General features: G+C 34.3%; 2 protein-coding genes across 3 annotated transcripts in view; one reads left to right on the top strand and one right to left on the bottom strand.

The window, feature by feature from the left end:
• LOC124360458 (dual specificity protein phosphatase 10-like) overlaps window positions 1-14,747 on the bottom strand; it is a 145,101-nt gene that overhangs the window by 109,130 nt on the left and 21,224 nt on the right. The gene's annotated exons all lie outside the window — the stretch shown is intronic.
• On the top strand, window positions 6,501-13,261 carry LOC124360460. Of its 2 annotated transcripts, XM_046814112.1 has the most exons (3): window positions 6,501-6,798; window positions 12,827-12,845; window positions 13,012-13,142. In XM_046814112.1, exons 1-3 carry the CDS (start codon window positions 6,516-6,518, stop codon window positions 13,118-13,120), a joined length of 411 nt encoding a protein of 136 aa, XP_046670068.1. In that variant the 5' UTR covers window positions 6,501-6,515; the 3' UTR covers window positions 13,121-13,142. The 2 variants fall into 2 exon arrangements, with proteins under 2 accessions (XP_046670068.1, XP_046670069.1); XM_046814113.1 differs by lacking the exons at window positions 12,827-12,845; window positions 13,012-13,142 and adding an exon at window positions 13,149-13,261.

The following is a 14,747-nucleotide window of genomic DNA, read 5'->3' as shown; positions in this document are numbered from 1 at the left end:
ACATGAGATCTACACAAACATTAGAAATTTTGCATACGACCTCAGCGAAAATTGTTACACGACACGTGGTGTAGCTTACTTCTACCTTGTACATTACAACAATCTTAAAAGATTCCTAATCAGTTAACGCGTTTCAAAATTCTCAATACTATTATTTTGATTAATAGTTTGTCAACATTATCTTGCGTTATGAATAGAATGTATTAACTTACGTAATATTATATTTAAGTGTAACTGCAGTTGTAACGCTGTAGTTACAACTGATTATTAGTAATAGATGCCATTGTTTGTTATTATGTTTGCTGTCTGTTGTAGTTTAGTTATAAGTCTTCATATATGTGAATTGAAACTACTTACTGATTGTAATCCAGATTCCAGATTAAGGTAAATGAAATAACTGAAACTGAGATAACTTAATATAATGTTAAATGTGATATTATATGCGATATAACTCTTTAATGTACCATTTCTGGCTATATCTTTCAAGAAATCATAACTTCTGTTTTCAAATAATTTATGTAATGTTGTTATAATAATTAATTAATTAGGTTAAAATTATGGTTTGTAGTATTATTTTTTTTAATAATTGTAAGGTATTTTAATTATATACTTTATGTCTAAATAATAGAAACGTATTTGTTTATTAAAAACAAGCCTTTTATGCTAGGTATATTTTAAATATTTGCAAAGCAGATGTAAGCAAAACCATTATATACACATCTTTAAACCATTTCGAATAAATCGTAGGTTTATATATTATGTAAAGCCGCAGCGGCACTGTTGTTCTATACGAGTACAAAACTTTAACTTGTCTATGTCCCAACATTCATTCAAAATGGCATTTTATTTTAGTACCAGATAATTTTAAATAACTTTAATTCTTGCAAATTTAAACTGCGACCGTCCAAACTTTGGGAAAGGTTGGCAATAGCTTAGTAATTATGCATTCTACAATCGAAAGAAAACAAGTTTAAGCGTTCTTACTGGCATAGTTGTAACTCCGCCTGTACAGTAAAGAAAGTTGTTCTTTCATTTTTCATTATTTACAATAATGATTGCTAAAAGATGTTTTTAAAAAATATCAAAAGTAGCGGTCGTACAATGTTTTGTAATTGTGTAAACTCATATATAGTGCAAATAATTGTAAATATTGAACCACCATAGTTATTAAAGAAATTCAGACTAATTTTGGTTAAGATACAATATTTGCAGATAGTTTGAATAACTCTGTTAGGTTATCTTAACCAGTTATAAGTTTCAAGATGTTGTATACCTCAATTACTGCGTATCATAGAACAACATGAAAAGGTACATTAAAATTCTGTCATTTATAATATTTAAGGTTTCAAGATGGCGCGCGTTCAATCAAAGTGTGGAAAAGGAATGGTTTTATATATATATATATATATATATATATATATATATATATATATATATATGTGTGTGTGTGTGTCATCGGCAACGTCAATTAAAACGAAAAATATTTATAGCAACAGTAGTATTGTATTTAGTGCATTCTTATGTCACGAAATGTGTCCAAATAGTGGTAATATAACATGGATTAGGAAAACAATCACATCGAATATTTTATACATGCATAAGTGAATACCAAGGTAGGTACTCGAAAAATTATTTGTAGACAAAGTATTCTGACTGATAGCAAAAGAAGCCGGATATCCTACTTTTATCTCATCGCCGGTCTCACGGGACCAGATTTACTTTTATCAACCGGAAACCGGCACAAACTAAAATAACTCTACGGTTATCTTTAGATAAGGTTTCAATAAGATGGAATTTTTAGCTCTCAGCTTGTAGAATTGTTGTAGCATCGGAGTTGGACAAATTATCCCTCTATAATATAGTGCACTCGTTTCTTCAGATTGAATTTTCGATCTTACAGCCAGAAAAAAATACCTTTATTCCGACTAAGCTGGAAGTTGTATTAAAAATAATTTTTAACTTAACATCATACTGAAATATAAACATATTATCTTATAATTAAAGATTGCGAAGATTTTCGGGCAAATACAAACTAATATTTTAAATATCGCAAGTATTTGCCATTGCCTCGTCAATAGTATGAAAAGATTAATGGCTATAAAAATTGTCAGCTCTGAACTGTATTTTTAATTTTTCGGATGCACTGAGTTAAACTTCAACAGTTTCTCACAAATAAATATGTAGGCTAATGTTAGATATATTAAATAAGCTGACATACTAACTAAGGTAATGTTAACCTAATTATCTGGATGAACAGGCTAACTAATACAACAAATAAAAACATTGACTAATGAACACTATTCATTATTTGCTCAGTTCAAAGTCGGGTTTCTCAGACCAAAGTTCTCGTGCATGTTCTAGTTTACATCTTTAGCGGCATGTAGATTCCAGGCCGTTCTATGAATCTCACCAGTGCCGTAACTACCCACAGAGTTCCGGGCACCACCATTCAGAACCCCCAGCTTCTCGGGTGTCCGCACTATGAAATTTAATATAGAAAGCAGTTCCCCAAAAATGTGAAAGAATCAACATTTATGGCAGCTCTGATGACCTTGTACAATGAAACGCCACATTATTGCTATGAAATATATCATATGCAAGATATTATACATGGTACGTTGAATCTCCTTAAATTTTCAGTGAAATTCGTTATATGTTACAAAGTCTTATACTCCTTTACATAGAAAATATAACAGTCCAAAACAATGTTATACATTATTTCTACACTGTTAACGACTACTAAGAATATGTTTAACGGTGTTATCAGTGAAATAAAACAACTTATCGCTATAAATATAACGGATTGTCTTATAACTGGAAAGATGTGAGGCTGGTAAATTGTTCGGTTTGTTGATATAAGTTTGGAGGTAAAATAATACTTGGCAGATTTAAACTTTGTATTTTCAATATCGACTTGAACATAAAATATTTACTCCAGCACGCAATAAATAAATATATTGACAGCCAAAATAATTTGGATAGTTGTATGTGTACGCTGAACTCCTGTGATTCTCTCTTCAGAATCCATTCATTGCAGTCTGCCAGCGTTTGACATGACGTAACGAAAGCCTTGGTAGTGTTTCCGTATTTGATAAGGTTAAGCTTACATTCTCACACGTTCAATATCCAAGGCATAGGCCCTATCGTTCATTGATGTATAGGTTTAATTGAATTTGCCCCATCGAACAATCACTTTGTGGGCAATTAATTCATCACATGACAGTTAAATATTCTTAATCACTACAAATTAGAAGTTATTAATAGTAGCAACAAACAAAATGCTAAAACGTCTAACAATCACGTGCACAAATATTGATTGCTAATAATTGAAAAAATACGTTTTAAATTATAACAGTTCTGCCCTCAATAAATTACAAAGTAATTGAAAAGGGGTTAACTATTTATAATTCTCACCTAGGCACGATGAAGTAGATAACATTTTATCATATACATTCCATCTATTACAACCTTTTTCCTGACTATTATTACTGTTATATATTGTAGTACAATACTAAAATAGGACACCAACCAAGAAAAATATATGAAGAAATAAAAACATAAAAAGCTCTTTATATATGCATGTTATAAAATCCTTAGTATGTTGTCTATCTGTACATTTTTATGTTTTACGTTAAAATTTTCCGTGAAATAGAGCTATACAGTTTATATTTTTAACATAATGCTATGCTTATAAAGGCATATCACTGGAAATGACAATACATTTTATTTCGACGAAATAACAGCTTAATAAAAACTTTTATGTTAAATGCTACAAAATCTAACCCTGTCGGATATAGAACTTTTACAGAAAGGATAATACTTTTAAATTTTTATGCTAAAAGCAACAGTATTTGAAAAGAGTTGTAGTATTTTTCCTGAGCCAGTTACAAATAATATTAAAACTATACCTAAATATACGCGGTGGAGTGAACATTTTTTTATCATCGACCTATCTTGAAATTAAATTAAGTTATTGCCATTTAAAATTTTGTATGAATATAATTTGTGTGAAAACGATAAATCCCGTCAAATTACAAAATTAAATACCCTTTCCGGCTCAGTCGGAGCAGATAAGACTGTCATCTGGAAAAATCAATCTGAAGACGCACTATTAATTTATATGTATGATTTGCACAACACTAATTGGAACAATGTTGGCATGTCACACTTTTTAACATGTAGAAACTGCGTTATCTTGAAACCTTACAAGACATAATTTGTAATAAGCATATACATTTCATTGTAAAACATGAACTTCATTTACTTCAATTAAACCGAAGTAGTGTTTTTAAACATATTCACCGTACTTATAACGGTTCAGTTGTATACTTCTATAATTTTAAACGGCAACCATCATGAAACTTATCGACAATTAAGTAAGAGTAAATGATGCTCGAAATTTTAAGACAAGTGCCAATTTTGATTTATGTTTTGAATACTTAAGATAGAAATTTTGCCTGAATGCGAACTACCCTCATCTAGAAACATGTATTGGTTAAGTAAGACTAGCTAACAACTTCATTAAAGCTATTTACTTACTGCCCCTGTACCAAGTATAGTCTAAATATATTATGAACCATAATATTTAATTCTACTTTAAATTTTGTACGCCTGCTATCTTGAAATCTTACGAGTTCTAAAAAGATATATAAAATTTATGCAAAGTAGCCTACTCCCAAGACGCGTTTATTTTACATTTTTCCCAAGCCGTATTTTAGGCGTTGTACATTAAATCTCTACTTTGTTAACGCATACGGATCATTATTAGCAGTGTTTTAGTGTTAGTTTTGATTTTGGGCTTTAAAATACATCAAAATTCAACACATGTAATTATCACGTTATTTGAAGACGTTTTAGCCGACTCACTAGGTGACTCACTCTGGGCCATTGTCATTAATTATACAGACATTCGCCTGTGACAATTGGCACATGTAATTTTGAAACTCGAATCAGATTGTAACTGACAATTAATTGTGTTAATACGATTCATCTGTGCTGTTCACATAACCAAACTAATTAATTTAACCTCAACTGTTACGTTCTCAAGTCATAACAGAAAACAAGAAAGAATGTGGAGAGATTGTATCTATTTGTAATTTGATATTGAATGTCATAATGTATGAGTCAGCATTAGCTCTGATTTTATTAAATAAACAGTTAGATAGTTCAGTTAACATTGTACACTGAAAACAAATTAATCCGGATTGTTATCGAAATTTTACATCTAGATTACGAATAATATTTTTCCTCCAACAGAAAATGAACAAAATATAACGTGTGCGTTCTGGAAATATCTATCTTAAACCTACACAATGATAAGAAGACAACAGTTCTTATAGTGTGTTATAAGGTACAAACGACGTTATTTTAATTTCTTTTGTCAATTCTCGTGACAATGTTTACTTAGTTTGCAAAGTGATTAAATTATTATTTAATTAGACATACTAACGAATAGATGTAATACTTGCAGTTAGGTGCTTGCATATGAAAGTATGAATTGAGTGGATTAGATTTTTGACTGTCACAAAAACCTTACGAAATGAGGTAACAATGCTTTTCTTTGTGTTTTTTGTTTTCCATTGTTGTTTCTACACAAGCCACTGTATAGGTGTGTAATATGTTATTCACATTTATTAAAGTTAATATTGGTTGATCCAAAAAATCTACAGGCTACTTACTGGACTGTGTTTTTAAATTTTTTTTTACATTTTACAATAGTAACTTTTTGAACAAACACTATAAAATCTTATAATCATAAAGAATATAATCTTTAATCTGATATTTCACTGAAGCTTTTAGATATTTTAAACTCCTCAACAAATATTGAGCATATTTTTACCCTTATACATAATTCCATATTCTCCTTTATTGAAACCTAAGGGCTTTTTGAATTAAAATGCCTTTATTTGAATTCCTATATCAATGTATAATGAGTACAAGATTTTAATCGCTCATATTTAAAATTTTTCAATTATGAATCTCGGATTACGATAGTATGACAGTAAAACATCGTGTTCTAGTATTGTAGTTTGTGAAAGACCGCTCACTTAATTTTTGTACTACTTAGTAATGCACCACTACATATAAAAATCATTAATGTTTGAAAAACAATACAAATCTACGGGATGTTAGACTTTTTAATCCAATCATGTTATACTCCATAATTACATTATGACTGAGTTTACATTGAAGAAAGGAACCATGGAACTGTATAATTTAAAACATTTTATGAGAAGTTGAATTGATCCGGTTACTTGAAAAATGTTATTTTGATTATTTGTAATATTGTATGGATATTTTTCATCATTAAAATGAGAAATTTAGTTTTGCGCTATTAAATTAAATTTCATGTGTAGAAGACAATATACTAAATTGTATTTATAATCCAACGTTTGATCATTAGTAAACGAATTCAAGAATAAAATCAATAGCAGTCGCTTATATAAAGATGTGTGAATGAAAGACGACGCCAGCAGCGAGATACAATACGGCACCGTGGCTATCTGTGGGTGGTGATGCTCAGTTTTGACGCCAGGCGGCGCCGACAGTTGGCAGTATTGCAGCGCCGCCAATCGATGCGCGAGACAGCGCCTGCGCGCTCGCCACCGTCACTACGCACTACCATGCCGCCCTTCCCGAGTGATGTACAATGGTTCCCTGCGGAGATACGACGTCTGATTGTGGCCATCAAGAAGCACGAATCACTGTACAACCCGCGCCACGACGGCTTCGGACTGCGAGACGCTCAGAACAAGGCATGGAAGGCGGTGGCGACGCTCGTCGGAGGCGGGAAAACAGGTAAGCGTCGTCTCGATCTGTACAAGTCGGCCGGCTTATCAGTGGGGCGTTGTGTGTTTATTGTAGCGTTCACTGTGAGCTCTGGTTGCTGGCTGCGTTGCTCTGATCACGTGACCACCATGAGTCAGCTGCGCGACCGCGTTCACAATACTCCACTGTACTGAGTTGATAACGTTCCTTCTAGTTATCGCGTCTGCAAGTTGTTATGGAATTTGAAAGCGTATATAAGCGCATATTATTCACAACAAATCGTATGCAGTGCCAAACCCGCTTATCTAACTAAATTCTTGACGTTTATTTCGGTCTGCAATACATTCCTACTCGCATTTTTACGATGTATTGTTTTTACAGGATATAAGAAGTGTTTTAGTGATGTCACACTACACAAATTGTGCGCAATGCGGCTGCTGGCTTGTTGGCGACACTCGGACGTAATGATGCTAAAAATATCTCCGCACTCCTGGATCCGCGTTATCGGCCCACTATTGCTCTTTTAACAATCGATATCAGACCAATCGAATTCTTGTCGGTTATATAAATAGCGATACAGAAATGTTTGCAAGGAGTGTAATGTCGGGGCGATGGCGATAGCGATGGCGACCGGGCGGTGCGGCAGGGGGTGTTGGGGGTGAGATGGGGTTGTGGACGCCGCCGTCGATACGCGTGCTAGGTACGTCACATTGATATACCGTGCGCAACCATTGTCCTTCGTACTTTATTGTTTATTATAATAAATAGAGTATGAATCTACAACTTTGACAATTTATTTTAAAATACGACAATGGGTGTATAAACATCAAGATTTAATATTGATTGTCATTTAATTGGCAAATGAGTTATAAATAATAATATAACAAAAAAGATTACGACAAATTTTTTTATATTACAAATCACAATATTCCTCGAATAAACACTGTAAGTTGGATATGTGTTGAAAAATGCTACTTATGAAATAGTTAAATTTTAAAGTTTCAATTCCACAATCTCTACACGTGTTATAATAAACTCGTAATATATTATAGTTTTATGAGTATCACTTAAGAAAAACAATATAAAAATATGTAACACCAAAATAGTTATAGGAGAATACTGTTCATTTTAATCAACAATCCAAATAGTTATAAATATTTTAGTAGTAACCTATGCACTTTAAAAGATAAAAATTTACAATTTATCGACTCTACACTGCATTCGAGAAGTTGCTTGATGCATTTGGGAGGTATAAAATGTAGCCAGTAAATATTACAAATGTGAGAATGTTTTCTGTTTCACTTATAAAAACTAACCTTATTTACTCTGGCATGTCCTAATGGTGTACGGTATGATAACAACAAAACTAACCTCAATAAAACAAATTATAAACGAACATTATGTCAATAACGTTTATGCTGTTTATGTTAGCAAAATTTAATAATACATAATTTTAACCTTATTTACTCTAGCATGTCCTAATAGTGTACGGTATGGTAACAACAAAACTAACCTCAATAAAACAAATTATAAACGAACATTATGTCAATAACGTTTATGTTAACAAAATTTAATAATACATAATTTTAAATAAAATGCTTGTAGTGTGAACTTTTTCTTCTTTAACTGTTCGATTAAAAAAAATATAGTTTGCCATATTTAAAATTAGTTTGCACTTCGTTTCTACAGTAAACAGATTTCAACCTTGTTTTTGTTGTATTTTATGCTTGTATAGAAATGTATTTTATATTGTTAATTTAAATATTATTAAATATCTTATTGAATCTCTCCAGTTTTATTACAGAATTTTTAGCTTGGGAGGGTATTTGTCATCCGTTAATTACAAATATTCTTTTACAATTTATATTTTATTTGTGGACAATATCTTCTACCCTCGTCGGTTTTAATGAAATGTTGCTTTAAAACTTTTAAAATTCCGCCATATATATCATTTTTCAAATATAGAACCATATCCCAAAATATATCTTCACGTTTTATGACGACTCTGTATGTATTAGATTTATCAAGATATATTCTGTCACATGAACAGTGTGGTTAAAGTTGCTAGATTTGTTTCATAAGTATACGTTTTAAAACAAGAACAGACATAAATACATACGGTAAACGAAAAGAGATAAACCATTGGTTATATTGTTCATTTCATCCAAGGAATGCCATATTAAAGTTCGTGCAGAGAGTTTCGTTACACTCTGTATATTATGCATTACTTAAATGTGCAAAATTACTTATAATGACCTTGTTTTTTTACCACAAAATTGATTTTTTCTAAACGTTTGAGTATAATTTTTATCTCCTATTACTCAAAGAGAATTTTGCTTTTAATGCTATTTTTTTAGATGTAGGTACCTAAAATATTCAGCTTATGTTCTCTGTTAAATGATATAACAGATAGGCTATAAATCGTTCTGTGACATCATCATTTTTTTAATGGCAGCACAACCATATATTTAATTACCCTAACGACTATTTTCAATTTGAGTACATTTATAGTCTTGAAAGCTTAGAGTAAGCGTGATAAAAACAACACTTCTTATTTCAACTTTTACTGCAACCGCTGTTGAGCACAGTGTGAGAAAATATCCAGATAAGAAAGTTTAAAGTTTAAGTAAAAATATACTAATAACTGAATATTTTAGGTACTATTAAGTATTCAGTGTTTCTTTACTACTGTAATAAAGATATTAAACACAAAGTTACTATCTAATTTTTATTAACTTTTATAAAATCCATCACAGTTGTCTTTTGACATAAGTAGGCCTTTCAGATCTATGTACGAATGTATATAGTCTTGATCGAGGAAATAAAGCATAATCAAGGATAGCACAAAAAGTACTTAGACCGAAGTAAATTAACATGGCTATAAATATACAATTTTAGACATATTATCTAGATCTTAGTAACACGGAAAACTCAACATTGGCATCGGAAATATAATTCACTCGAATCAGAAGTGCTCATACTCGTGCAAAGCCTACGCCATTGCGTGTGAAGCCGCGGGTAACTGAAAAAAAATTAATGAAAAATTGTTTATTTAATCAGGCAAAGTTAGGGCCTCATGGTCATTTCTTACACTTAACCTGTCTGACCAATAATTATTAACAAAATATTAACCAAATTAATATTAACACTAATCTACTTTACTAAAGACATTAAATTAAACATTAATCTAAACACTAAAAAATTATAAATATGATACTTCTAAACAAACAAAAAAATAAAAATATAGTTATACAATCATAACACAAAATAATATTACAACTACCAATTTTTAATTAGAACCAAAAAACTACTAATAATACCTAAAACAACAATAATTGATAAATAAATAATAAGAATATTTTAGAAATAAATAATATTTATGGTGTTTTATCTCACCACTGTTCGTATAAAATAAAATGTTGAGTTTCATGTTGAGTACATACGCTAAGAAACATTGTTATCATGATTTGATAGGTAATTCTTATGCGTATACGAACGTTCAGAGATTAATGGTTTCAAACAAATTCGTTATTCTAAAGTGATTACAATAATCAATATTTCTAATACAGTTTTCTTTCTTTCTAATATTTTACACAAAACTTCACAATCGATTAAAAAGTACAATCTGTGTCGTTTAACTTGATGTGACTCTATATGTTAATAGGTTAAAAAGTACATTTACGGAGTTAATTGTTGAGTGAGTGTTGTGTTGGCTTTGACTTTTCATTTTTAGTTATTTTTGTATTTACATGTTTACATTTCTGTCCTTTTGAGTTTTATTAGTAATTCTGAGGAATCTAGTAATGTCTGAAAAACACATTCTATACATTTGCAAAAAAATCGTACATATCACGTTTGTGTGTGAAACCAATGAAACTTACTAGCTCTAAGGTTTGTCACTTTTAATTTTACATGCGGGTAAAGTAAAAAATAAATTCTCTTTGAATAAAGATGTTTAAATTAAGTTTTTTATTGTTCTGCGTATAATTTGATTGCACGAATAAATAAATAGCCTATTTACGATTTTTACTATAATGTAGTATATTTTACCTGAACAAAATTCTTCAAAAATAAGTAGGCTAAAACTTTTTTTGCAGTGGTCTGCACAACGAACAGAACTGTACAGGCTAGGAATCGTAGAAAATGCCGTACAGTATATTGCTGGTATTTTTGTGTGTATATATTGTAAAAAATTCACATCTGCCTGTATAGTATTGCTACCATTATGCTTCAAAGTCAAAGTCAAATTGTTTATTGCGAAAACATGTTAACATCTATAACAAAAGTCAAGAAATTTACATTTAAATAATTTTTGTTATATATACCACAATATCCATTCTTACATGTAGTTTTTACATTCTTTCAGCCTCATTCATACGCCAATTCTATCCACTTCCAACGTCGGGGTCAGTTTTGTAACGGTCTCCCAGTTGTGTGCCATCAATTCGCCGTCATTATAAAATGCCTCTGACGCTAAAAAGCGTTGGAGGCGAATTTTTAACGCTTTGGGCGTTTGGCACTTTTGAGGGAATCTCGCAATCTGTTGGTTAAACACATTGCCAGCACATGGTAAGCAGCCTGTGAGGGCAAGTGCTCATAAACAACCTCGGTAGCTGTCTCTGCCTCTAGTCTCATACTCATGTATGTCTCGGCCCCTTATCAGGGTACATCATGACTTACAGAACAGAATTGTTTGCAAAATGTAGAGACTCGGCAGAGTCAACAGTTGAAATTGTTTGAAAGCTTGTTTTCAGGATTCTCTGAAATGTATTTTTGCGATTATTCGAATCGCTTTCTTTTGCAATTTGAACGCTCTTTTGAAAGCTTGTTTTCAGGATTCTCTGAAATGTATTTTTGCGATTATTCGAATCGCTTTCTTTTGCAATTTAAACGCTCTTAAAAATTTATTGTTTGCGCACGTCCCACACAAAATCAATCCGTAGGAAAGATGTGGATAAATCAGGCCATACTTGATTAGGAAAGTATTTGTCTAGGGACCTCAAAACATAAATGCCTGAAGACAATTTTGCGCAAACCGAATCGATGTGTGTGTTCAATGTCAACCCTCGATCTAGGTGTATACCAAGGAACTTCGAGGCATAGACTTCTTCTAGCATGGAATCTTGAATTTTGATTTTGTCTTAGCTTAAATACATTAATACACAACACCGAAGTGCCCTATAATATGTACGAATAGGTTAATGCGGGTTAAATGGTTGGGATCGAAAAGGTGGAACAATGATTTCACTAAACCGTATAGTTACAATCAATACATTTTTTTGGTGTATCAGACCCTAAAGGCGATTTTTGGTTAACCATTTCTTAACCATGATGATTAGAAAAACATCGATATCAGGAACCAAAATAATTAATTTATCAGTTTTTGGTCCCGCATAAAACCAACAAATAAAATCATTTAGCCATTCATTGGCTTCTGCGTCTCTTTCGCCGCGAGCTTCAGTTTTGCGTGATTACTTTGGATGCTGCACCGAATTGGACCTGTGTATCTTTCCGCTGCAACGAAGCTAAATTATGTATCCAAATCTTTAATTTAATACTTTTTAAATTTCGTAATAAACATATAATAAAATGCTTTCCAAATTATTAACCTTTTTAATGACCCGACTGATCCTACATGCGCGATATCTATTGATAGAAAAATCATACAGATTTGAAAATTAGTTCATTGGTTCATCTTGGTTTAAGGAAGAACTCTATTGGTTTGTTCGGGTGAAAAGGTCAAATTAACCTGTAGCCTGTCTTCCCTTCTGTACCATAACTTATGCCTGAGAGAGAGAGATCGTTTGAGACGGTGTCAAATGATCTCTTTTTTGGCCGAGGAAGAACTGTAATTATTTTGGTTACAAAGTCAGAAGCTAGTTTGTTCATCCATGTGTTCTATAACTCTTTCCTTACGTTCTGTCGAGGCCCTCGAAACTGTGTTGTTGAATATAAGATTATTTATTCTAATTTTGTGACCAGGTAAACCATATAATTCTTTACTTCTTCGTGGCTACAGTAAACAACTAGTATCTAATAGCGAGTACTGTTTGTTTAGATATCCAGTGTCGGGACAAGTGGAACTGTCTTGCGAGGAACGTATCGCCCGCCTGAGGCCACGTGAGGACTAAGGCCACCAACAATGTGAGGCGCCGCAGCGGCTGGTCCTGGGCCGAGGAACTATAGTAACAACTAGTAACTAATGACGAGAACTGTTTGTTTAGATATTTCAATCGGCGACAAGTGGAACTGTCTGCGAGGAACGTATCGCCGCCACGTGAGGACTGAGGCCACCAACAATGTGAAGCGCCGCAGCGGCTGGCCCTGGGCCGAGAACTACAGTAACAACTAGTAACTAATGACGAGAACTGTTTGTTTAGATATTCAATGTCGGGACAAGTGGAACTGTCTGCGAGGAACGTATCGCCGCCCACGTGAGGACTGAGGCCACAACAATGTGAAGGCGCCGCAGCGGCTGGGCCCTGGGCCGAGAAACTATAGTAACAACTAGTAACTAATGACGAGAACTGTTTGTTTAGATATTCAATGTCGGGACAAGTGGAACTGTCTGCGAGGAACGTATCGCCGCCACGTGAGGACTGAGGCCACCAACAATGTGAAGCGCCGCAGCGGCTGGGCCCTGGGCCGAGAACTACAGTAACAACTAGTAACTAATGACGAGAACTGTTTGTTTAGATATTCAATGTCGGGACAAGTGGAACTGTCTGCGAGGAACGTATCGCCGCCACGTGAGGACTGAGGCCAACCAACAATGTGAAGCGCCGCAGCGGCTGGCCCTGGGCCGAGAACTACAGTAACAACTAGTAACTAACGACGAGAACTGTTTGTTTAGATATTCAATGTCGGGACAAGTGGAAACTGTCTGCGAGGAACGTATTCGCCGCCACGTGAGGACTGAGGCCAACAACAATGTGAAGCGCCGCAGCGGCTGGCCCTGGGCCGAGAACTACAGTAACAACTAGTAACTAACGACGAGAACTGTTTGTTTAGATATTCAATGTCGGGACAAGTGGAACTGTCTGCGAGGAACGTATCGCCGCCACGTGAGGACTGAGGCCACCAACAATGTGAGGCGCCGCAGCGGCTGGTCCTGGGCCGAGAACCTAACAGTAACAACTAGTAACTAATGACGAGAACTGTTTGTTTAGATATCCAGTGTTGGGACAAGTGGAAACTGTCTGCGAGGAACGTATCGCCGCCACGTGAGGACTGAGGCCACCAACAATGTGAGGCGCCGCAGCGGCTGGGCCCTGGGCCGAGAACTACAGTAACAACTATAACTAATGACGAGAACTGTTTGTTTAGATATTCAATGTCGGGACAAGTGGAACTGTCTGCGAGGAACGTATCGCCGCCACGTGAGGACTGAGGCCAACAACAATGTAAAGCGCCGCAGCGGCTGGCCCTGGGCCGAGAAACTACAGTAACAAACTAGTAACTAATGACGAGAACTGTTTGTTTAGATATTCAATGTCGGGACAAGTGGAACTGTCTGCGTGGAAACGTATCGCCACCACGTGAGGACTGAGGCCACCAACAAATGTGAAGGCGCCGCAGCGGCTGGCCCTGGGCCGAGAACTACAGTATCAACTAGTAACTAACGACGAGAACTGTTTTGTTTAGAATATTCAATGTCGGGACAAGTGGAAACTGTCTGCGAGGAACGTATCGCCGCCACGTGAGGACTGAGGCCACCAACAATGGTGAAGGCGCCCCGCAGCGGCTGGTCCTGGGCCGAGAACTACAGTAACAACTAGTAAAACTAATGACGAGAACTGTTTGTTTAGATATTCAATGTCGGGACAAGTGGAACTGTCTGCGAGGAACGTATCGCCGCCACGTGAGGACTGAGGCCACCAACAATGTGAAGCGCCGCAGCGGCTGGCCCTGGGCCGAGAACTATAGTAACAACTAGTAACTAATGACGAGAACTGTTTGTTTAGATATTCAATGTCGGG

This window comes from Homalodisca vitripennis, chromosome 4 (genome assembly GCF_021130785.1).
Source record: "Homalodisca vitripennis isolate AUS2020 chromosome 4, UT_GWSS_2.1, whole genome shotgun sequence".
In the NCBI taxonomy this organism is placed as follows: domain Eukaryota; kingdom Metazoa; phylum Arthropoda; class Insecta; order Hemiptera; family Cicadellidae; genus Homalodisca; species Homalodisca vitripennis.
Note: the sequence above shows the minus strand (reverse complement) of the source record. Positions and strands in the feature narration are given on the sequence as shown.